At 44.8% G+C, this 25,564-nt stretch overlaps 1 protein-coding gene across 2 annotated transcripts in view; it reads left to right on the top strand.

Moving 5' to 3' along the window:
- Positions 1 to 6,393: 6,393 nt before the first annotated feature.
- The window catches only part of PER3 (period circadian regulator 3), a 41,862-nt gene continuing 22,691 nt past the window's right edge, over positions 6,394 to 25,564 (top strand). Inside the window, exons 1-11 of one of the 2 annotated variants that reach the window (XM_073656512.1) lie at positions 6,394 to 6,636; positions 17,034 to 17,505; positions 17,873 to 18,024; positions 18,945 to 19,051; positions 19,589 to 19,790; positions 20,411 to 20,459; positions 22,436 to 22,578; positions 23,168 to 23,246; positions 23,487 to 23,593; positions 24,134 to 24,290; positions 24,825 to 24,930. In XM_073656512.1, coding sequence (XP_073512613.1) covers positions 17,213 to 17,505; positions 17,873 to 18,024; positions 18,945 to 19,051; positions 19,589 to 19,790; positions 20,411 to 20,459; positions 22,436 to 22,578; positions 23,168 to 23,246; positions 23,487 to 23,593; positions 24,134 to 24,290; positions 24,825 to 24,930 — 1,395 coding nt within the window. In that variant the 5' untranslated portion in view covers positions 6,394 to 6,636; positions 17,034 to 17,212. Of the gene's footprint in view, positions 6,637 to 11,815; positions 11,961 to 17,033; positions 17,506 to 17,872; positions 18,025 to 18,944; positions 19,052 to 19,588; positions 19,791 to 20,410; positions 20,460 to 22,435; positions 22,579 to 23,167; positions 23,247 to 23,486; positions 23,594 to 24,133; positions 24,291 to 24,824; positions 24,931 to 25,564 lie in introns of those variants that run through there. The other variant, XM_073656513.1, reaches the window with a different exon arrangement.

Here is a 25,564-nt window from a genome sequence, read left to right as displayed (position 1 = left end):
TTAGAGGTAATTTCATCTTCAACTAGCTTAATTGTTCACAATAACAGAAATTTTGACCAGGGGTGCCCAAACTTTTACATGCCACTGTATGTGAAAGTAACATGTGTCTAATGTAATGTGATATAATGAATTATGGTTATGTAGAGTATATAAAGTGTTAGAGCATAATGTGAGTATAGCATAAGGATAAGTTTAGGAGAGTATAGCATATAGAATAGGTTAGCAGGTAGATAGGAAATGATTAAGGTTAGGATTAGCCCAGTGGGAGGGCACTAGTGCTGATAAGAAGGGGGGCACTTCTTGGTTAGAGGGAGTACAGTATTAGCCAGTGAAGTGTGGAGGAAAGTTCAGGTTCAGGAGGGGTGCTGGGTTGCTATGGGCAGCATGGGCCAAACAAACGTTCAGGGCAGTGGGTGCACAAATGAGAATCCCTAATGGACATTCCAACAGCGCCCGGAGTCTAGGGCTTGGGCAGGTACCATGTAGTGGGCCTGCCTTTCCGACATCACGAGGTCAGTGGACATGGAGGTACATGGGGGACAGGTGGCTGGTGCCGGGTGCTCTGCCAGAGTGGATAAGGAATCCGTGAGGCTGATGGAGTCAGTGGGCTTAGTTGTAGTCCAGAATGAACAGGTGGCCAAACAGAAGAGGAGTTGTGCCAAGGAGTAAGGAAGTGTGAATTGCTGTGCCCTATTCCACCTGTGCAAAGAATCTAGTATCCCATGCATTGTGTGCGGTGGCTCCTGAGGACAGAAGCCTGGAGGCAGCGGAGACCTGCGGCCTACAAGTGAGTGTGATGCACCCCAGACCCTACTGCACACTCGGACTGGGACACCGTTTGTCTGTAAAGTGCCAGAGCGCAACTGGACAGCAGCTCAGTCATGACTACCGCTCAGCAGCACTTTACATTTGGCGTAGTCGGCAGGATTGGTCCATGCTTCAAGAAAACTTGAAAGAAGTGGGGAAAGATCCAGCTAAAATGAAGATCGTGCTGAACACCAACAACAAGATGGCGGAGTATGGTGCATAATGGCTAGAAGAGAAACCGCTCGTAAATCTGTCCAGCCTAGGAAGAGGTTGTCTATAGAGGCCGGCCCATGGTGAGCAGTACCAGTCCTCAATGAGCACAACAAAAGAAGAAACCACGCCCGTTGCAGCATGTCAATGGAGAACAGGCGGAGACTGCCAGAAAAAGGGCAGGTGAGCCGAATGAAGCCCCACCCCGGAAAGGGTGGATCTGTGTTGGGTCTCGGAAGCTGGAAAGGACAATGCCATTCGTGGGCGACAATGCGAAGGCTGACCGAAGACGGGTGTGCCAGCTGATGGAGATGGCGGACAAAAAGGTGAGACCAGGCGGCATGTTGGAGAGGTACAAGGCAGAGACCCCGCAGGCTCAGATGCTGGAGAATGCACCACTGACTCCGAAAGTTCCTCCACCCAGCCCAGAGGTGACCCCCGACCTGGGGTACACACCTCTTGCCACATAGGCAAATTGGGCTGTGGTGGTGATGCTACAGGCCGCAAAGGAAGGTATAGACGATGGGGATGTCACCATTGAAATTCAGTTGAAGGTGCATCTCCTATGCGGGAGACACGCCAGGAGATGTCATCTGTTTCTCAGTGGTCTCCTGCAAGCTAGGTGGCGAAGGGGGGCTGCGGCCTTTGCCTGTGCATCAGGAGCCTCCTCCATATTTGAGGAAGAAGGAGATAATGCAGATGCCTTAATCCAAAATGGTCATAAGTAAAATGCGGCCTGAAGGCTTAGATGTGCCTGTTGCACAGGAAGGAGCCACTAAAAGGAACTGTTCAGCGTTCCTGAGGGCAGGAGGCCCTAAAGTGTGCCGAGGACTCCCGGATGCTAGCCTGGATGGTGAAAGTGTTTTTCTTCCCCATCCCTCTCCAAGTTTGTTTTGCGCACACCCCTGCTGGATAGCAGGACCATGAACTCTTAAAGGGCCAGAAACCCTTTTCTGTCCCTATGAACTGTGTAACTTAAAGGGAATGTTTTTGGATGCAGTTTTTTTGTATGCGTTTTTCAACATGAGTTTTTATTGTGTTTTTGACGCAGTGTTTCTTGTCTGTGTTTGGTGTGTCATGCTGTAAATAATGCTGCTTTGTTTTTGACACTTCCTGGTTTTTTTCTTTGACTAAACTTTGACATACTTAGGTGCAGATTACATGTGTTTTTTGATGCGTTTCCGCAGCGCAAACGCACTAAAAACGCCTGTGTTCTGAACGCATGAGAGGATCGCAGCACAGCTGCGGAGGAGACATAGAAACTAATTTCTCCATCTCCTTTGTGGCCTGACTCGCCGTATATCGGACTGCACTGAGCTGACATGCGAGTGCAGTCTGATGTTTCACTCGCACCCATATACTTGTATGGGTGCGAGTAAATCGATTCTCGCTGCGAATCGCAGCATGCTGCAATTGTTCTCTCATGCCGAATCAACATGAGAATATAATTGCTGATCTGCACTGCCCCATAGTGTAACACTGGGCCAAGCGCAATGCGATGTTTAATCGCATAGCACTCGGCCCTGTTATACGGTAGTGTGACGCCGGCCTTAATCTAAGTCTCCTGCCCCCAGAAATATACTTACCCTCCGGGGTCTTCATAGTTTTTGCGGTGCCGCTCCAGTTCCCCCGCGCCTTCTTCTGACTGGCCGGAAATCAGAAGCTAGGTCACAAGCTCTATGAGAGCCAGAACGAGGATCTCATAGACTTGTATTGAAAAGTGACCTCCGCGCTGCTCCATGAAACACTGGAGCTGCTGGAAGGTCACTTTTCGCCGGAGACCGACCGAAGCGACGGTGGAAATGGATGAAGGCGGCGGCAGGTGAGTATGAGACAGGGGAATTACATTTAAAGGGGTATTCCTATCTCCAAGATCCTATCCCAATATCTAGTAGGTGTAATAATAATAATAGCAAATACCTCCAATTAGAAATGTAGTATTTGTTATGCCATTTACCTCATGTGCAGACAATACAGGACCTTAGGTATCCACGGTTACGACCACTAGCAGCTAGCTGTCACTTTATCAGTGGATGTAACCATGGATACCTAAGGTCCTGCAATGCCGGCACAGGAAAGAGACAGTGAATCAAAAATACTATACTACATTTCTAATTGTAGGTATTTGCTAATAGTATTATTACACCTACTACATAATGGGATAGGATCTTGGAGATGGGAATACCCCTTTAAAGCACCACTCCAGCAGTGCAATAAAAAAATGCTGGAGTGGTGCTTTCAGGGTTAAAAAGCAGTGACCTACTCATACTTTGGGCAGCCTCTGCTATGAAGCCGCCCGTGCTCTATACAGAGAGTACAGAGTGAAAGCTGAAAGCCGACGGTGGCCGAGCCGCTACAAGCATGGCGTCGATGCCGCCTCAGAAAAACAACAGCCGATGCCCTCCTGAAGCGGCATTGCCTGGGGAAACTCAGCGGCTGTAAGAAGAGAATTCACTTGCTGCATTTTTTATTTTAAAAAGACATTTTTAGTTTCAGGTTAAAAAAAAAATCATTAATATGCGCTTGTCTGTTGCCTCTCCTGGTGTTTCTATCTTGCTTATCTCTTCTTTTTTTTTTAATTTTTGTATTATAAAAATGTAAATAAAAATATTTTTTAAAAAAAGCAATAAAAAAATGGGATTATAGAAATCATTCTCATTTTGCTGTTACTGCATAACTCTGTAGCTCCCCCCCCCCCCCACATAAAAAAACAAAGGGGAGCAGCATAAATGCAATGTGTGAATTAGTTCCTCAGGCTATATTCAAAGCTCAGGGAAGGAAATCTCTTCAAACCAAGCACAGCACTGTCCAATCAAAAGGCAGCAGAAATACTCTTGTTTGGGGGCTTTTTTTTATTTTCCTGAGGTGTTTTGCTGCCTTTTGCTTGGACAGTGCTTGGTTTGAAGAGATTTCCTTCCCTGAGCTCCCCCCTCCCCCTCCCAATACGTTTTTTTCAAAGCCTGAAATAAAAATATAAATCCCAGAAGCTTCTCATATGAACAGCAAAGGGGATTTCCCATAAAATGAATAGGAAGAGATTCCTGAGGAAAAGTTATATCAGGAAAGAAAAAAAAACCCTCAGCAAAAAGGAGCATTTCCACACATGGATTCGCCCACCTCAAAAATCTCTGTGTGAACATAACCTGAATCTGTGCAGTAAAGTAGAAATCAGCGTGTGAGCACAGAGCAGATGAAGGCTGAGTGCCCACGTAGCGTTTTTCAAGCGTTTATGCTGCGGAATTTCCGCAGCGTAAACGCTTGTGAAACGCATGGTAATCCGCACTCCATGGTCCCCAAGGGGATTCCGCATGTTCTATGAACATGCTGCGGATTTTTCCGCAGCGTTTATGCTGCGCACAAAAATCCGCAGCATGTCATTTAATTTTGCGGAAGTGCAGCGGAACTCCCGCCATTGACTTGCATTGAGACGCATAGAAACCGCGACTGTACATTTGTACAAGCGGCTTCTATGCGTCTCTATGTGCGGATGGTACCCAGTTCTGGAGGAGAGGAGACTCATCCATACCTGGGTACCATTGTACCTGTAAAAAAAAGAATAAAATAACAAATAAAGTTTATACTCACCTGTCCGGCGTCTTCTCTCTGAATGCCAGCAGCGCTGAAGGACCTGCGGTGACGTCACAGTCATGTGACCGCAGGCCCTTCACCGCTCTGTCTCGCGATATGCCGGCAGCCGGGAACCAGACGGGAACGAGCGCTGCAGCCACGCCGGGGCCTCGGGGGTGAGTATAGCTTTAGGCTGTGTGCCCACGTAGCGTTTTTCAAGCGTATATGCTGCGGAATTTCCGCAGCGTAAACGCTTGAAAAACGCATGTAGATCCGCACCCCATGGTCCCCAATGGCATTCCGCAATGTCAATGCCCATGCTGCGGATTTTTCCGCAGCGTATATGCTGCAGTCAAAAATCCGCAGCATGTTCATTAATTTTGCGGAAGCGCCGCGGAATCAATGTGCGGATGGTACCCAAGTCTGGAGGAGAGGAGACTCTCATCCAGACCTGGGTACCAAAGAACCTGTAAAAAAAAGAATAAAATAAAGTTTATACTTATCTTCTGATGTTTTCCCTCCGTCGCGCTGTTGTCTGAAGGACCTGCCACGTCATTGAGTCATGTGACCCACCACATGACTCAATGACGTCACCGCAGGTCCTGCACACAGCAGCGTGAGCCGCTCAAGCCTCCGGACGGGGCAGAGAATGCATCAGAAGGTGAGTATAAAGTTTATTTTTTTATTTTTTACCATTCTGAACAAGTTGTCAAGCACTTTTCCAAGTGATGCTTGGAGAAGTGCTTGATAACCCGCAAGCGGAAATGCATGCAAAGACGCCTCACAAACGCTTCTACCTGGCGGGAAAACCGCATGTAATATCCGCATGCGATTTTCCCGCCAGGGAGAAGCGTAAAAAATATGCTTCAGGTCCGCAACGTGGGCACATAGCCTTATTTGTTTTAATTTTTACGGTTCACACTGTATATCCATGCTGTTTCCATGGATTTATACAGTGTAACCTAGTTGTCAAGCACTTTCCAAGTGATGCTTAGGCTATGTGCCCACGTTGCATTTATGAAGCAGAAAATTTCTGCTGCATAAATGCAAGTCCTCTCCCGGAAAAACGCATGCGGAATTCCGCACGCGTTTATCGCGCTTTTTTCGCGCGTTTATCATGCGTTTTCCACATGCGGAATTGCCTTGCGTTTTTTATGCATTGGACAAAGGCAATTCCGCTTGCGGAAACGCAAAATTAAATGACATGCTGCGGATTTTTGAACGCGGCATAAACGCTGCGGAAAAATCTGCAGCATGTGCATAGAAGTTGCGGAATCCCATTGGGGATCATGGGGTGCGGGTTACCAAGCATTTTACAAGCGTTTCCGCTGCGGAAATTCCGCATCAAAAACGCTTGTAAAACGCTATGTGGGCACACAGCCTATCGCCTGGAAAGCGCTTGTCAATCTGCATGCGGAAACGCATGTGAACCCGCATTTGGATCCGCATGTATTCTGCAGGAAAAACGCATGCACAATCTGCATGCGTTTTTTTCTGCCAGGGAGATGCAGAAATGCTGCAGAAATTTTCTGCTTCATTTCTGCATCGTGGGCACATAGCCGAAGCCTCCATGCCGCCTCCCGCAGGCTGTGCTCACTGCGGCCGGGGCGGCCCCTATACAGCACGAGGCGTGTCGCTCACTCGCCCCGCCCCCCGTGCTCTGCTCCTCGGCTGTTCATGTAACGTGCCTAGACAGGTGACAGGCTACCGTGTCCCGGAAGCAGCACCAATGGTCGGCTGGAAACCCCGCCTCCTCTGTCACGCCCCAACCAATGAGAACAAGGCGTGCTGGAATGTGCAGCCAATGGGAAAGTGGAGGGTGTGGTCTCGTCACGTTGCACGGTGAATGTGTGTTGTGTGTATGTGAGAAGATGGGGAGTCAGACGGGGCGCAGAGTGTGAGACGGGCGGCGGACAGAGAGCTGTTCCCTGCTGAGGTGACCGACCCGACCGGGGAGCACCCGAGCTGTGCTGCCAGTGCCAGGTATTGGGGGTCACCGCCTGCTGTGAGGCCTAGGATACAACATGAGGCACCCTGGGAGCTGCCACCTGGGTAAGTGCTGGGCATATCTGAACTATATATATATATATATATATATATATATATATATATATATATATATACACACACATACACACACACACACACACACTGTGCGTGCTTACATCTACTATGTGTTTTTATATCTGTATAATATATGGGAGTACTATGTATATAACATATATGTCTAATTATTTGCATCTGTGTGTTTATCTGTATACAGTGTGTGTGTGTATATGTGTATATATATATATATATATATGTACTGTGTATAGGTAATGCATGTGCTGAATATACATACACTTGTAATTTTGTGTACCTATGTGCAGTCCATATAAACTATTTACCTACAGTAGACACACTAATTATATATATATTTATTAGAGGAGTGGAGTATGCACTGTTAGCCTGGCATTGCCCATGTCAGGTGCCCGCACATCAAGCCTCCTTTCCCCCTTCAGCCCTTGCAGTTTACCAGCCTGGACATTTATAATGGTGGTAGACATCTTTTGCCCCCCCTCCCCCATTATACGACCATTGTGGTCCTGGTTAGTCGCCAGGACAGGGCACCTCCCTGCTAAGATGCCAACAATGCATAACAAATTGCCACCACAATGGCACTGCCGTTGGTAGAAGACAAGAGATGATTGGCTTTTATCCTTCCAGGCCGCCATGTGCCCACTGTCCGTATATCGGGGAGGATGCCCCCAGATGACACCACTGTTACCCACTTGGTTATTTCACCTCTAGAAATCAGTGACTCTGCCAATTTTGAAAATGTAAAGCAAATGGGGTGTTGTTGCGTGCAGGCGTGCTTGTGCAATGGGTGCTGGGAGCCACTGTTCCTGAGGTCTCTGCTCGCCATTCCTGTAGATTTTGCAAGTTGCTGGGAGTTGTAGTTCCTCAGTTCAGGCTGCACATGGCACTCGTGACACATTGTTGGGTGCTCACAGCTGGTGGGGGTCGTGCCCATTGCTCCCTATATTTCCTGGTGCCACTGTTTGCAGGGATTTTGTAGGATTGGCGGATTATTTCTTTTCTTGTTGATTGATCATTAGGACGTCAGAGGGCGAGGAGCCGGTGACAGGATCATGTGGAGGCGACACCTGACCTCATGCCTCACTACCTGTGCTTGCTGGTGCTCATCTATGTCCTTACAGTATGAACCTGAGCAAGCTGCTGGTAAACTACATCTCCCAGCATGCTCCAGCAATTGCAGGCCGTTAGAGCATGGTGGGGATTGTAGATCCCAGGCAACTGGAAAACGTTAGGTTGTCTATCATTGCACTGGAATGTATTTTGTTCGTTCATTGATCATAATTTATTTTACTAGCAAAAGAAATATACAACAAAAATAATACATTTGATTTGAAACTCTGCTGGGAGTTTTACTTTCAGTGATTGTATTTCTATAGGGGTTATTCAGTGGGGAAAGAAGCTGATGAATGTAAAAGCAAAGCATGCTAGGAGTTGTAGCTGTACAGAAGCTGGCAATAAACAGGTTGCTGACCCCTAATTGCATTGCTATAAGGGGCAGCTTAGTAAACTAAATTGGTTGGGAATGTCAGTGCATGCTGGGAGTTGTAGTTGCACAGCAGCTGGAGATCCACATGTTGTTGAGCCCGATTGCATTGCTATAGGGGTCTGCTCAGTGGTCTACATATGTAGGAAGGGTCAGTACATATTGAGAGTGGTTGTTGCACAGCAGCCGGAGAGTCTCAAGTTGCCATTTACTTTCTGAAGGCATTGCTAAACGTGTTATCTGGTGGGCAGACTTGATGGGGGCGGTCAGAGTATGCTGGGAGTTGTTGTTCCACTATAGCCCGGACGATATCAGGTGCAGATTACTGCCTCATTGTATTATTATGGTGCACATAAAGCCAATGGGGGTATCATTTTGACATGTATAGGTGGGTATGGGCCTTCTACTCTCCGGTGTTCTGCTGAATCTACTAGAATTCATGTATTCCTCTTCCAGAATAAGGGACGAGGATAAACCTCATCATTGTAGGTCTGCGCCAGACACATGCAGCAGATTGGCACTTAGGGCACAGCCAATGAGAGCGGCTGGGCTCAGCCTGGTCTCTCTATTGGTCCTTCCCTGATTGGATACTCTTAGGCTGGGGGGGATTCACGTGGAGCAGACATGCTTTTCTGAGATGCTGGGCTCTGCACATGCCTCCCCCAGCAGCAGCGGCTGCAAAGTCTCAGCACTTGCAGAAAAACCCTCTGTCGGCCATTGGCCTGGCTGAGGTTTGCTAATTGCCTGTTGTTTTCTGGGCTGCAGATTTTGCAGAACAATCCGCTCTTCTGTCGTTCCAGAACACAGTGCATGGTCTTTTCAAATGTGTGAATCCAGGTGTATATGTTGTGCAGATATATAGAAATGCCTCTATCCGGCAAAAGTCTTATTCCTGAACCACAGTGTAATGTGATATGGCAGAAGAGAAAACAATGTGTAACATTTTTCAGGCCGTTATATTGTGGATGCATTTTTAACATCTGTTTTGCGCCCCCATTACCCGGACCCTTCAGAAATATTGCACCGATGTTTTATTTTGATTTTCATATTGAGTCTCCTCCCTGAGTATAATGGACAACTGCATAAATGGCAATTCCATAATATTAGAGTCTCTGGTGGCACAATGGTACCTGATGGCAGCTGAGATATAGGTGGTTTTGGATTGGTATTTCACAGGTGAATTTTTTTTTTTCCAGTTTAATGTCAAAACTCTACTAGAATCGGGAGCGAAGCTGCCAGGGGATGTATTAATATCCCCAGTTTCTATGAGTACTCCCTACAGACTCTTAGGCTATGTGCCCACGATGCAGAAATGCTCCGGATTTTTCCTGAGCGTTTCTGCATCTCCCTGGCAGAAAAAACTCATGCGGATTGTACATGCATTTTTTCTGCCAGGGACATGCGGATGTGAAGCGTTCTTCACATGCATTTCCGCATGCGGGTTGTCAAGCGCTTTCCAAATGATTTTAGCATCTCTTGGAAAGTACTTGACAACTTGGTCACACTATATAAATCCATGGAAACGGCATGGATTTATATAGTGTGACCTTAAAGAATGGTAAAAAATAAATATATACTTACCTTCCGATGGCCCCTGGAGTCTTTATTCGATCCGTCCTGGCTGCTGGCTGCTCGCGGTACACTGAAGGACCTGCCTTCACATGACTAAATGACGTCAGCGCAGGTCCTTCAGTCCACCGCGATCTGCCGGCAAGCCAAAACAAGGACACCGGGGGCCATCAGAAGCCAAGTATAATATTTATTTTTTAGTTTAATCTTTTTTTTTTTTTTTTTTTTTTTTTTTTTACAGGTTCTTTGGTACTCGGGTCCGGAGGAGAGTCTCCTGTCCTCCAGACCCGGGTACCATCTGCACATTGAAACGCATGTACAGATCCAGTGATGCGGATTCCATGCGTTCCAATGCAAGTCAGTGGCGGCGAAAACGCAGCACTTCCGCAAAATAAGGCTGTGTGCCCATAATGCGTTTTTTAAACGTTTCGGCAGTGGCAATTCTGCTGCAGAAACGCTTAAAAAACGCTTGGTAGAAGGCCTGCCATGGTTCCCAGTGATAATCCGCATGTGCTGTGCACATGCTGGCGAAATTTCCGCTGCGGATTATCATTGCGGGAAAAAACGCAGCGCTACCAATTATTTTGCGTAAGTGCTGCGTTTTCGCCGCCATTGACTTGCATTGGAACACATGGATTACGCATCACTGTATATGTAGATGCGCATTCCATGCATTTCAATGTGCGGATGGTACCCGGGTCTGGGGAAGAGGAGACTCTCCTCCGGACCCGGGTAGCATAGAACCTGTATAAAAAAAAAAAAAAAAAAGAGAGAGAATAAAATAAATATATTTACCTTCTGATGGCCCCCGGTGTGTTTGTCTTCGCTTGTCGGCAGATTGCGGTGGACTGAAGGACCTGCGCTGACGTCATATAGTCATGTGATGCAGGTCCTTCAGTGTACCGCGAGCTGCCGGCAGCCAGGACGGATCGAATGAAGACTCCGGGGGCCATCAGAAGGTAAATATATGTTTTATTTTTTACCATTCTTTCGGTCACACTATATAAATCCATGCCGTTTGCATGGATTTACATAGTGTGACCAAGTTGTCAAGCACTTTCCAAGTGATGCTAAAATCACTTGGATAGCACTTGACAACCCGCATGTGGAAATGAATGTGAAGAGCGCTTCACATCCGCATGTCCCTGGCAGGAAAACGCATGTACAATCCGCATGAGTTTTTTTCTGCCAGGGAGATGCAGAAACGCTCAGGGACAAATACGGAGCATTTCTGCATCGTGGGCACATAGTTTAATTGGTAGTGCTGCTTTTTTTTCCGCAATGATAATCTGCAGTGGAAATTTCCGCAGCATGTGCATAGCACATGCGGATTATCATTGGGGAACATGGCAGGCCTTCAAGCTTTTTTTTAAACGTTTCTGCAGCGAAATTGCCGCTGCGGAAACGCTTAAAAAACGCATCGTGGGCACACAGCCTTATTATATTCTGTAATCTGCATCCCTGCTGCTAGATTAGACTGCTACATTCAACAGCCTGGTGGGTGTATAATCCTCCAGATAAGAGGGAATTTCTTGTCGGATCCTTTAGAAATAGAAGACAACGGTTGCCGCATTAACGGATTCGTTGTCCATTGACTCCGATGTTAAAAAAAACAACTTATCCCTCAGAGATCAGTTAGTGAAAAACGGACTAAAAAGTTGTCAGCTCAACCTTTTTTCCTAAGGGATTTCTGCTGGATCCGTTCGGACCGATCATTACTCTACATGTGAACATAGCCTAAAAATGATGACTTTTTCAATTGGAAACCGTTTCAGGAAATGCTGAGTTCTTTATTTGAGCTTTTGAAAGTTTTTTTTTTTTCCTTTTATAATATATATATTTTTTGATAAGGAAGCCTTACATTGGAATTTTACATTGCAAGCATGTGTGCACCGTGCCTGATATGTGCTCCTTTATGTGGGTCAGTCATTTCTAGTGTGTGGTGGGAAATTCCACTTTATAGTCCAATTGTATGAATGTCCTGTGCCCAGGTGGCTGTCAGTAGGCGACACCCTTTGTGTGCCAGCCCTGGGAGCGGGTGTCTGTTGTGTAATGAGTACAGTGTGGGCCGTGTACCTGCAGCGTGTTCCTTAGAAGAGCATGTTCCCACATCCTAATCACACCCTTACCTGCTGGGCGGGCGGCCACACTCCGGATCCACCTCCCTCTATGTACCTTTCGGCCAGTTTGGAGAGATGCTACTGTGCTTCTTCCCTCACCCGGGCTCAGATCTCTTTTCCTAATGGTAAGCTCTAAGGACTAATTCTCACTATTTCTGATCTAGTTAAATTCCAGAACAATACTTTAATTTCGCCCTGACTTCTTAGGTGTCTCCAGTGACTCAACTTTTGGCATCTGTTGTCTAGGAACAGAGATGAAAGCTGCGCTCTGTATTAACGCTTAGATGTCAGCTCTGTTTATGTATTTAGCACCTACATATTTTGGAGGGCTTTACTTGGAGCACACTGACATTGGACTGCAGCTGTTCCCTGAGGGACATAGGATTACTATGCTGTTTTGAAGCACTGTGTATGGCTGATATCACAGGAATCTTATAAACCTATGGCTATGTGGATGGAGTACAAGGAGGAATTGATCATCGGTTTTTAGTTGTGGGGTGTGAACTCCGATTATAAAAATTGAGTGGCTCCAATTCTGATTTAATGCTGCATCCACCCATAAGTGGTGGTCACCGCCATGCGGATGAAAACGGCGAAAGTGGCGCTGTACTAAGTTAGCGCCGTGGTCCCTTCATTCTAAATATCGGCTACAACTCAAGAGGTTTGATATTATCTAATGTAAGTTTTGAACTATATATTATATATTTATATTTTTGTCATTTTCAAGATCGTCGCTGCCGTCATTGAATGGCACGCTGTAAGAGCTCCATGTTCACTGGATGTGAACATTAATAGCTCCATGAGCAGAACTGCTGATGAAAAAGTTTTACTTTCTAACAAGGATGCTTGGAGAACATCTCTAAATAGATTCCTGTGACTTTGCAAAATCTACAGTCTTGCATTCCCTGTCTTGAGTTGGCGAGGTTCTGCAGGAAATCGGGGTGAGCTGCTTTTTAGTCTGAGGGTTTCTATGTCCACAAGGAATTTTTTTCAGGCGTTTAAAAATACGTTTTTCATAACACTTCAGGAAATGCTCTATTTTAAGGGATTTATTTTTTTTGGAAGAGTATTCTCTTTTTCTTAAGTTGTTTTGGAAGAGGTTTTTTTCCTGGACCTTTCTTTCCAGCCTCTTGATTGGACAGTGCCTATTTTGGAGTGGATTCCATCAGGATCTGTTTCAGAGAAGTGACATGCACTATTTTTTCCTACAAGGTGGTATTTCAAACCTTTTCAGGTGGGGGAACAAAAAAAGCTAAACACCCCCTCCCCCAATATAAGTGAAAAGTAGTGTATCGGCCAGCAGAGGGGGCCCTTTTTGTATGGATGGTGCAGGCAGATCATGGGACCTTGTTGCTGCATTTGCCAGTAGGAGAGTTCAGATTTCTCAGCATTTAGCAATTTGTGGACATTTCATCTTGCTCCAAAGTGCCATAATTCACCATATCTGAGGAAAGCCCCACATACTGGGAGGGGGTACAATTTGTACTTTGCATGTTACACGTGAGCCCTCCTTAGTGCTCCTTTTCTATTCTGAACAGCCATTTCCTGGAGTTGAAGGCAGGTTATTTACTATCCTTAGAGTACAGCCTGTGCAGCCTCTCGTTCCTTTAACCTGGCAGCCTTTAGCTGTTGTCACTGACTCGGTGCCAGCTTTCTGTTCCAGCTTTGGGTTATGTAATGTTGCACTTTCTACACATGCAGCATTGAACATTATGTTCAGATGTGCTTTTTCTCGCCCGTCCTACAAATATTCTGTTAAGATAAGTTCCAGAACAGGGAGCAGGGCACGTGGACGGCACACATGGGGTCTGGCCATAAACTAGAAACACTGTGGCAGAGGTCACCTCTTATTTAGGAAATAAAATGAGTGGAATTGTGGTTTTGGTGGTGGTAGTAGTAGTATTGAACCTGGCTGGCCCCTACATTAGATGAGTGAAATGATGGGGTGTACTACAGTTATTGTGTGCAATCAGATGCCCTCTGAGAAGGGTTTGGTATGAGTTCTTTCTCTTGTTAAAGGGGTTCTCTACTTTGGACAATGTTTAATTGCTAGAACTGTCCTTGATAATCGGTAGAGATGAGCAAACCCAAACTTAAGAGAGAGAATTTTTCCTACTCAAAAGTTTGGGTCTCTATTGTTTTCAATGGGGTTCTGGTTCAGGTACAGTTCTAGTACCCGAAACGAACTTTGAAATAAAGTCCAGGTCCGGTACCAGAACCCAAACTTCCACTGGTCCACTCATCCCTAATAGTGGGCTCGGCAGAGTGTCCCTCAGCTTGCACCCTGAGTGGTTTGCTGTTGTGTGGGAGATCCTGGTAGTTTAATGTCATAGCGCCACCACTGGGGATAGTTTGGCATTACACAGTGCATCCAGATGGAGGTCACTTGAGGATCCTGAACAACAAGGACTTCTCCTCTGTAAACTATTCCAAAGGATGTTTATATGAAAATACATTTTCAAAACTGGACATTAAGCACAGTGTCGGGGTAATTTCTTACTTGCTCCTTTTTAACAAAGGGGATTGTACAGATGCATCCTACTTATAAACTGTTGCTGCACAGCAAACTGCAGTGCTGAGATCAAATCCAGTGTAGGGTAAGCTCGAGATCAGACTGTGTGGCTGCCCACCTGGCCGAAAATTTCACCCAGTCACAGTGGTCAATGGCCTCACAAATTTAAAAAAAAAAAAAATGCTCATCAGCCATCGTGGTGGGCTGAGGCTCGGCCGCTTTCTGTGTCCGCACCGTCTGATCTCACTTTTTTTTTTTTTTATCCCCCAGCATGTTAAGACCATCTTGCATGTATCGGTATTGGCTTAGTTTGCATTGTACTTATTTTCTTTTCCATATCTATTTTTTTTTTTTTCTTGTTCTATTGGGGACGATGTGTTGCTTTTGGTTTAATGTTGCAGAGTACTTTTTATGCACATCTGCCAGGGGGTGCAAATGCAGGTTTGTGTTTTGTTTTTTTTAATGAGCAAGTGAAGGGATCTGAGTAACCTAGACATGGGCTGAATTGCAATGGTTAAATGACTTTGCCAGAGCATCTCCAAGGTGGCCTGACTTGTAGGGTGTTCCCAGAATGCGGTGACTAATACCTGCCTAAAGTGGTCACAGGAAGGATGTCCAGTTTACCCAGGGCACAGTCATGAGCACAAATTGCTCACAAATATTATGTAGACTATGGTAGAAAGTTAGTTTTATATACATTATATTTTAATTGTTGAAGATTAATTTGTGGTTTAATATACTCTTAGTGTTTGGGCTTTTCTTCATGCTCGTAGTTTTGCTTTATTGATAATTTTTGAGTTATGGCCCTTGTTATAATTGTGACTCCATATGGGATTTACTTTAGTCTGTATGATAGAAAGGAGTCAGAGTACACCCTGCATCAGGGCCTGCTGCATAGGGGGCTTTACATCCCTCATGTTACACACAACACATGATGTCAGGGTCAGTAGAGGATCCGGCATCTCTGATTTTGGACTTTTAATCCTTTTTTCTTTTGGTGCAATAAGCCGGCACTCAGCGTCTGTCGTCAGCACCAGCGCTCCTATGTATTGAATAGCCAAAGAGCTGCCAACCATACGATCGGCTGAACCATCATTCGGCCGGCAGCCTTCTATTGTAAGAACTTGGAAGTAACTTGTTTACTACGTTTTCTGCAGCGTCTGAACTTCCTCATCAGATGTTTGAGAACAGCCTCACGTGGAGCGGCACTCCCAGTGTACAGTACATTCAGCCAGTAGGTGTGTCACCAGACTGTACACGACGTGCTGATTAGTACATCGCTGGCTGCTTTACAGTACCAGCAGATAAATATAACCTCACCACAACTCATTACGTCACCGGCAAGACTCCTGAAGATGAAGAGGTTTTTATTTTTGCAGAATCGTTACTTCCTAACCAAACCTAATAATTGCCCCACTCATCCCCCAAACCAATTCTTCCCTTGTGCCCTGCCATCAGCAAAAACGCAAATGAACAGAAGGGGGGAAGCGCTGCCTACATAGAGTTAGAAAATGCTTTAAATTGCTGGTTAAATATAAAGGGGCTTGATAACCGGTTGCATTTAGCCGCCTAATAACGAACTAATTGCAATCATTACTTTTTTTTTTGTTTGTTTCCGAGTCTTTTTTTCTTATTTTCCTGTTGCACATTAACGTCACAGAACGGCTACAGGGATGACGAGGGCTGCGGTGCTCATGAAATGGACTTTATGAAAGAAATCTGCAGGAGCGTTTTGGACATTAAATAGAGATCGCAGGCATTGGAACACTGCTCCTCTTTAGGCAGTATCAGTAAAGTTACTGTAGATCCAGTATTCAATCTTGAAGATTTTTTTTTTTTTCTTTTAAAGCATTAAAAAATGATTCCAAAGGTGTTCACACCCTTCATGCTGGTCATAGATGTAAAGAGTTTTCAGTTTGTTTGTGCACTTCCATTTTCTGAAGAGGCGATCTTCCAAGTGTGCTAATTGATGGAGCCATTGGAACAATTTCTAAGATGTTCTGTGAACTGTCAGTGTTTCATGGAAATGATAAATTCAGTTGGCTGAATGTGCCCTACTCAAGGTCTCAAAGTTGTATCTGCATGTAGTGTTAAGTCACATAAGGTTGGCACATAGTTACCTGAAAGTACCCTGTGTCGCCACCACGTAGGCGGCCAGCTGACAGCTGTGCACTGTCCATGATTCATTTCCCTGCAGTATTATGAAGCTGATGATAGAGGTGATCACGTCCCATTGCCCTAAAATCTACATCAGTGTTTGCTAATTGTGTGATTCCTTTTAGCTCATTGTCATTAATCGTTTCCTGCACATATTTAGAATTAGCTGCACTTACATAACGGCTCTGAGGAGGCAGCGTGGGCATCAGATATCAGTGATGGTAGCCTGCTCCTGAGTGCTTCATCTGGGGTGTTTTGTCTTTTGTTTGTTTTTTTGTGGCTACTGCAATAAAATTAGCCATGGTCACTGGCCAGACTGCCGCTGCTCCAGATTGTGTCATGGGTGCTCCAGACTACGGGTGCTCCAGACTACGGGTGCTCCAGATTGTGTCATGGGTGCTCCAGACTGCCGATGCAGGAGGGTGGGCGCTTCAGGCGTGCAGAAAAGAAGTACATAGCACAGACTATAACTTTGTATTGAAGTAATTCAGTTTGATTTCATTTTCTTTCTTTTTTTTTTTCCATATAGGACACTTATAATACTTTGTGAACAGACTTCGTGCTTCTGAAGCTGCTTAGATAACCACAGGAGAACCACAAATGCCACAAACTTGGAAATCTCCTCTAAATCGTTTTGTTCTCATCATCTTATACCAGAGGTTAGAGGCGCATATAGAAACCTGAGCAGTATTATTCCAGATCCTCATCATGAGCGCAGAGGCCCAAAGTGAGGACTTGATCCAAAATGAGGTCTGGTCTACAGCCACTAGAACAGAGGAGGGAAGTCCTCCCGAAAAGACTTTTAGCTGTGAAACTTCAGAGGAGCAAAGCTCCGAGCACCATGAGGATATGGAGATGAACTCCAACAGCAATGAATCCAGTGGCAATGACTGCAATGGTCACGAGTCTAGCGGAACAGATTCCAATGTGAATGAATCCAACAGGAGATCAAGCTGCAACTTCCGGAGACCGAGCAAATCCATTGGCAGCAGCAATTACAGGTAATTACGGAATAGTATTTCTATCCAGCGCGGTAAGAAAGAACAGGAGAGGTGAATTCACACCAGATGCATACACTGGATTTGTGGGTGTAAACTTTGCATCTTGTTCCAGTAGTAAAGCAGATGCCCTGTGCAAATCTGCAAAAAAATCATGCAGAAATTGACAGGTGGCTACAACATTTTTCACTGTTTCCGATGCATCGGGTGAAATCTGCAACAAAAGCCACCACATGTTATGCATGCAGATTTTGCGAAGCTTTAGCCTTGCATCCACTACGTGTGGACATAACCTAAACGTGGAAAAGGGTCATTGTTTCACCAGTGTATCCTATCACCTTTCAACGCTTGTTTTATTCATCTCCTACAGTGAACAAATGGACAGGATCCGTTCACACAAGGAGCTGATGAATGTGGTGCAAGAGATGAAACGGCGGCTCCCATCTGAAAAGCTGAACCACAGCAAACCCAATACTTTCGATGCGTTGAACTACGCTTTGAAGTGTGTTCGACAGGTTCAAGGTGAGAGGAGCCTTTGTGCTTTGCTGTTGATGGAATTATGTGTCATCTGGTTGTATTAAATAGAAATTTAGCCGTGGGTAGGGTTTTACACACAGAGCCTCCATGTGCATTAGGTGAATTTTATGAAAGTACCGATTTTGTGGTGATTGGGTGACCATATATTCTGTATGGGGGTCTCTCCAATCTCTCAGATGTCACAGGTCATAAGGACGGGGCGGTCAGACTTCAAACTCCAGATGCTTTTTGTTTTTTGAGTATCTAAGCTGCTCTCCCCAAAGAGAACACAGGAATGCTCACTTGAGCATAGCGTTCCTGTGTACAGGGGGAGTCGGAAGAGATGACTGCCGGCCAAATGATTATTCAGCCGACGGTTATCTAATGTGCATGGCTAGCTTTATTTAGTGTTACTCATTTTGCAGCTTACTAATTATATATTTTTTGTAGCTGGCTAAAATCCGCCTCTTTTCTGGGCTTACCCCTTCATGCTTTACACTGCAGCTCTGCTTGTCCAGATTGGCTGTAGTGTAGTAGCCCAAGTACACCTTTTGGAAGTGGATGAATTACTGATTTCCATTACAGTAAGAACATAATAATGATAATGTTGAAACAACTAAACCACGTTGCATAAAGTTCTTTAAAGGGTTTGTCCAGAATTAGGAATACACCTCCTAAGAAAACTACCATATCTGTCCACAGGTTGTGTGCGGTATTACAACTTGGCACCATTCACATTAGTGGAACTAACCAAACATGGGCAAGTGTTTCTCTGTTTCTGAAAGAAGGCAGACATTTTTTTTCTAATCCAGTACAACCACACTTTCTGGCCAAAAGTATCTTCTTTGCATCCAAAGGTTCCTTTTTCAGGTTTACCAAATTGATTTATCATTTTTTGGAGTTTCATAGCCTTTTTTTCTTTTCAGCAAACAGCGCCTTTTTCCAGGTCCTCAGTGACAGCAGTACATCGAGAGTGGACACAAATGTACATACAATTGAAAATCTTGGGACCATAACATCAGAGCATCCACCGGTAAGCCGCTGTGCCCAATATTTCTAGAGCAACACACGCCAAGTATTTGGAAAGTGGTAGGAATCATTAGTTAGACACTATAGCATCGGATCCTCTGCTTATACAAGCCTCACTCTTGTGGGCTCCATCTGACACATGGATATGCTCGACAGATGTTCCTGGAGCTATCACAGTGTATATGCCAAATATTCATTGAACATTAGTTTTACATTGGTTTAAGTAAAAATTGTTTTAAATACTTGTTAAAGCTCAAATGAAACCAATAACGCATAAACTGCCCCATTTCCCATTCTGTAAATTTTAAAAATAAAAATCTAAAGGAACATCCTACATCCCCCAAACATTTGGTATCACTTTATTCGTAAAAGTTCTCAATTTTAGAAAACATCCCATTGCTTGTCCTGTGCCCAGGTTTCACAAACAGCAGGCATTCCTAGTTTTGCAGTAATCCATCTCCACCAATATAAATATGGTAGCTGGCCTGTTTCTACAGCCGCATCTGACTTGGATCCTTCTTTCCCCCTTCCTCTCTTCTAGGACACCTTTGTGATCGTGGTTTCTCTGGCGTCTGGGAAGATGGTGTACATCTCCAGTCAGGCGGCCTATATCCTGAACTGTAAGAAGAAGCTGCTGGACTCCTCTTGCTTTGTGGAGCTTCTGGCCCCTCAGGACGTCAGCGTCTTCTACAAGCACACAACGCAATCTCATCTTCTACCTTGGAACATCGGAGCAGAAACTGGTAAGAGCCTCAAAACGCAGCCATTAAGGACCAACCGCAGTATTGGGAAGGATCCTTTCAGTTAAACTAGATTTGTCCCCAATGTTCAGTTCTTAATTTCTTGCTGAAGGTCAAATTTATAGTTCGTGACATACCTATAGATGCCGGTGACTTCTATTGGGTTCAGTATTGTACTGGTTCTGCCACTAGAGGGAGCTCACTGCAGACAAGACTATTCATGTGCCGTCTGCTTCCCCTAATGGTGGCTACATGTAACTAGAATAATTCAAAATAAAATAATATCTCCAATATACAGATATCTTGTATAATTAGTCAATTATTTTTTAAATGTGGAAATCACAGAACATGTGCTGAAAACACGGCTGTCTTAATGAGGCCTAATACATACCATCGCTCTATGATCAGCTTCATGGGCCATGCTGCTGTCTGTGCACTCCGTCACTTATTGCTTAGATGATTATTGCACAGAGTTTCTTGTAGAAACTGCACATCCCAGAAAGCAAGCTGTAGGTAGACCCTGAACCTGCAGGGCAGGGGGGTGATTTCAGTTCTGATGCTGTTTGCTATTAGTTTACTAAACTATGTACATCTCTATATTAACCTGTGTTTTATTTTTGCAGCTTCGGTTTATGAATATACTCAGGTGAAGTCCTTTTTCTGCAGAATAAGGTACGATTGCTGTATGTTTACACACATTTTGGAGAATCTGTTTAATGCAGCATATTCCTTTTGTGTCATTTTAGATTTGTCCATAAAATTTAAAGGGTTTGTCTGGGATCCACTTATATTTCAACATTGTCTTGTAGAAAATAACAAACTTCAATACTCAACCTCCCCAGGTGTAGTGCTGCTTCCCAGCTACTGCCCCTGACTTTTTTTTTTACAGGCTGCAGTGATGACATCAGCACTGGATGGCAAGTCACCACTGCAGCCAATCAGTAGGCTCAGTAGCTTGTGCCATCTACATCGGCGTTGAGAAGATTAGATCAACAGCTGCTTTAACTAGGAGCGTTTAGTGGGAGTCACATGGTCCTGCATTTGCATAATAATAGTCTTGTAAATTGAGTTTTATCCTTTTTTATTTGTATCTCGCGGCAGATGTCAGCACATTGATGGTGAAGCAGCTTCACACGCTGTGCTACCTCATTTGTAACTCTTGTTTAGAATCTTTAAAAGGAGCTAAACAGAAATGGACAAGGAAAAAAACTAATAAAAACGGAATGTCAGTCCACAGGGATTAAAAAACAGGGATAATTGGGTGGGGCTGAACATGATGTGGGGTCTATACTAGCCCACACAGCACAGCAGCCACTCAGCATTTGGAAAGACAGGGTGGACCGCAGTGTGAGCAGTCTCTTCCTACCTCAGCACCCCTGGTATCTCCAGTATTAGATCAGATAGACAGGGTGGACAGCAGTGTGAGCAGCATCTTCTTACCTCAGCACCCCTTGATTGTCAATTTGTCTGAGAACACATGCCCGCTCAGCTATAAGTGCATATGTATGGGGGTTGCTTTTGGCCAAATAAGTATTTGTCCGGCCACTGTCTTCAGTGTGCTTAGGTTCATGGCTGAACATGTGGTTTCTCCTGTTTGTGTAGCAGTAACAGAAATAATTATTGGAATCATCTTCTCTAGCCGCACTAATCAGCCCATTGTAGATCAGTGAGAATGCTGGGTTTTCTAAGTGCCGCCGCCTTTTGTGTACTTGTGGCAACACTTGGAGCCGCAGCTATTGAATCACATTACTTGTTGAACACGATTTCCTTTTCAATCAATCTCTCATCAAAGCAACTAGCAATTAAGCACGGTCCATCCATGCCTCCCCTCCTCTGAAAAGCCCTCCATTCGTCTTACATAACCGTATGCCACAAAGTGACAGGAACAATGTTTACAAAAAAACGCAGCATCTGTAGCCTTCACAATGGAAGCACCGACCTTCTGCTGAAAAGACAGGAGACCTGTCGTTTTTAGCCTTGTATTATCACAATTAGAGGAAGCATAGTGAAGTCGCTAAACCTCGAGCTTTATGCAAACACTGACACTGATGAAAATAGATTGCAGGTTCCTAAAGTAAACCCATTATTATCTGCTGCAATACACGTCACCCTGTACAGTTCAATGTAATGTTACCTCCTGCTCCAGCTTGGCTCTCATCCTCTCCGGGCATTGTTGTCTGCTCATTACATAATGCTGACACTTATACCTTATAAAGGGGCTTTAAAGACTAGATTTTGTTTTGCAACCAGACTTAATTGCTCTAATACATCTAAAATGAAAAAATGCATATAGCCTTTGTCTAAAGACGTACTTCCGTCTCCATGATTAGACTTCATGCAGAATTGTGTCTAGCCTGACTGCAGTTTTTCTCCCCTCCATCTGTTTCTTCTGCTCTACTTTTCTCTTGCTTTACGTCTGACTCTTTGCATTTTAATTCCTTAAGATCTTTGACTGCCATCAGTGTATTGAAATTATTTTAAGAATATCTGGAGCCTAAGAATTGAAAATGTGCCGCTTATTACCAGATTTGGGCCGCTGCATTTCCATGGCCCATGGGTCTATGTGTGGGCACCCAGGGGGATTTCTATAACTTAATTTATTCATTTTGCATTAAGGTAACGGAGGATTGTAATTTCTTTTCTTTCAGAAATGGCAAGGACCGGGATCATGAAGTCCGATACAATCCCTACCGAATGACACCGTACGGTGTCAGGGTCCGCAGTTCTCCTGATGTCGAGCCAGAGCCTTGTTGCCTTGCTTTGGTGGAAAAGATTCACTCAGGATATGAGGGTAAGTGGAGACACAGCTTCTGCCATTAGGACAGGCCATCAGTAGGTGATTGTGGGGCCCTACCCTATTATAGAATATTATTAGTCCCTCTAGAGGATATGGACCTGAAATCTCACTTAGTCGTTGGTATCGTAAAAGTACCACAGATTGGGCTTCATAATTGTACAAACATGGCAGATACTGGGGTCTTAAGCAAGCTCCTGGCTGCCATAACAATGCCATCGGCACACTACAATTGCGTTGCGACGAGACTGATGAGCATCAAAAGGGATACCTACCCTTATTTCCAACTGCATAAATACCACTATCATCATTTGACAGTAGCATCTAGATGGTTAACAAATGCAATCACAGCTGTAACGCCGCCTGCACCTGCACTGTATGGAGGGGGCTTAGCTACACACATGCTGCGTGCACATCGCCATACGTGTAGGACAAATGTCGCCAGTGGAAATCTGGGCTGAGTGGACCCCCAGCCTCAGTGGGTTGCTGGGGTGCCTTACTGGCCAGGCCCTCGCCATACATTCAGAGAGCTCCTTTCCCTTTTGGAAACACTCCTTTATAAGACTGATGTGTATTCTTTTTGCAGCTCCCAGAATCCCCCTGGATAAGCGGATATTTACCACCACACATACGCCCGGTTGTATGTTCCTGGAGGTAGACGACCGGTGAGTTGTTGTTTTTTCTCTTTCTCTTCTGTATGAAGCAATGGCTTTCAGGAGAGCAGATCTGAGTCATGTAGTGACCATCTCTGAAGTCACCACCGCTGTTGCATACCTGCTGGTTTCTTCATTGTGAACATGGCCACCTCATGTACCCAGACTGTATTAACCCCTTATGACACAGATTCTGTCAGGAGGCTCTGTTCTTGCATTTTGAGTAAGCTTCTGCTGTCTTCTCTCTTCTAGAGCCGTACCATTATTAGGTTACTTACCACAGGACCTAGTAGGAACCTCGGTCTTATCGTATTTACACCCCGAAGATCGTCCTTTGATGCTGGCCATGCACAGGAAAAGTAAGCTGGTTATAATTCGTAACAAATGAGACGGTTGTAGTTTTGGCAATGAGATTTTGCTAAACGTCTTGGTGTAATATCCCACTCTTTCCACTATCTAGCTGTAACATCCTGAAGTATATGGATGATTACGTTTTCTAAAATGCCCCCTATTATTCAGTCACTACTGTATGAAGGAAAAGCACAGTTAGTAGAGCAGTAAATCTGCCACTCCAGAGGAGTACGACTGAAAATGATGTCCCATATATTTAGTTCCTTTAAACCACTGCTTAGTGAATGACGGACTGGATGTCATCATGTGGAAAGCAGATTTAATTTATTTTCTTTTGTGATCATTTGCTATAAAGGAGGTTTCCCTGCTGTCTAATGAAAAACCACACACCTATGTATCCTCATACTATCCCACATCATCCTGAGGCTTGCAGCTGCACTAGTTTAACGATGTATTAAATGTATTAGCCATTGCCTGCTCCTCTCTGATTTGGTGTAAGCAATGATATTTGATTTTCCTTCTCCTTTCTCTCCTCCTGTTTTCTTCAGTCTTAAAGTATGCCGGGCAGCCTCCATTTGAGCATTCCCCAATTAGGTTCTGCACTCAAAATGGTGACTACATCACCCTGGACACCAGCTGGTCGAGCTTCGTAAACCCCTGGAGCAGAAAAGTGGCGTTCATCATTGGTCGGCACAAAGTCAGAACGTAAGCATGGTCAGAGGGGCTTGCCTATCACTGCAACAGGCCCCATGTTTAACTACTTTCCCATAGCAGCTGGACCTTTGGCGATCAGCCCAACTATGGAAAGAGTGAACACCCCTATTAATGGCTGTGAATATGAAGCGATCACTAATGAAATTGCTCATAAGTAGAGTTGGCCCAAATCGATTCGCACATCCTGTTCCATCAGTCACAACAGTGCTCTGTTGCCACTGCATGGGAGCAGACGTACCACCTCTTGCCTGACGTCATCCCCTGCTTCTCTTTTGATTATATGACTTGGCAAGGTTACGGTGCGACCTCGCGGTTAATCAGAAGAAGAGCCACAGATTCCACCAGGCGAGAGGCGGTACACCCGCTCCCATGCAGAGGCTACAGACCACTGTCATGGCCAGTGGAATGGAACTTCACCAAAGGGCGATTTCATAGTTGCATCATTTTGTTTTGACATTAATGAATGTAAAGTCTGATTTCTATAAACGCAAAAAATTCCACTTTCTTTCTTTTTTCTTTTTATAGGGGTCCCCTCAATGAAGACGTCTTTGCTGCCCGAAGCACAGAAATTAACAACGTTGACAAGGAGATTAAGGAATTGCAAGGACAGATCTACAAAGTACTTTTACAGGTACAGTCAGTTTTAGTGAGCTATTAAACATTTAGGCGGTGTAGTATTCCTTTCATTTCCAGTTCTTCTCCAAAAACTAAAGGCCCCCTACTCGCATTAGATAAATGTCGGCAGGGTTGCTTAGTCATCTAATGCCTTTTTGGAAGTTGGATGGGCTTCCTCTGGAGGGCTGGCAGTGTTATTCCTGCAGTTCTCATTTTGTCCCACGGTCTGATCGCCTCTCTTGGTCCTTGTTCATTCTCTATGGATATGGTCCGTATCCAGCGTTACATCAATTTAAGAAGTTTTTCAGAACATAGTTGTTAGTCCGCCAAGTATTTATGGGGTCTCGGAGCAAAGCGATTATGTAAAGACATGAGAAGAGAATTGGTTTTGGGGTTTATTTAGGCCAGTGTGATTGTTTCCAGGCAGTCTCTGAAAGGGCATCCATTGTTCCTTTGCTCCACTGTCATTGTGAAAGGTAATTTGCCGCTGCAGGGAAGAATGGGGTATTACGTCACTGCCCGCCGCACCGAGCTGCTAATATCCTGCCGTCTTACACAGGACACATTTCCCTGACCAATCTGCCAGCAGTGACTCAGTGCCATCACATGGATCTGTATCCGCAGCCTTCTGCTGCCTATCAGAAATGCCG

Source organism: Phyllobates terribilis, unplaced genomic scaffold (genome assembly GCF_046119375.1).
Source record: "Phyllobates terribilis strain yellow unplaced genomic scaffold, ASM4611937v1 Scaffold_12__6_contigs__length_324123572, whole genome shotgun sequence".
Classification (NCBI taxonomy): Eukaryota; Metazoa; Chordata; class Amphibia; order Anura; family Dendrobatidae; genus Phyllobates; species Phyllobates terribilis.
The sequence above is the reverse complement of the archived record's forward strand: the minus strand, read 5'-3'. Positions and strand labels throughout refer to the sequence as shown.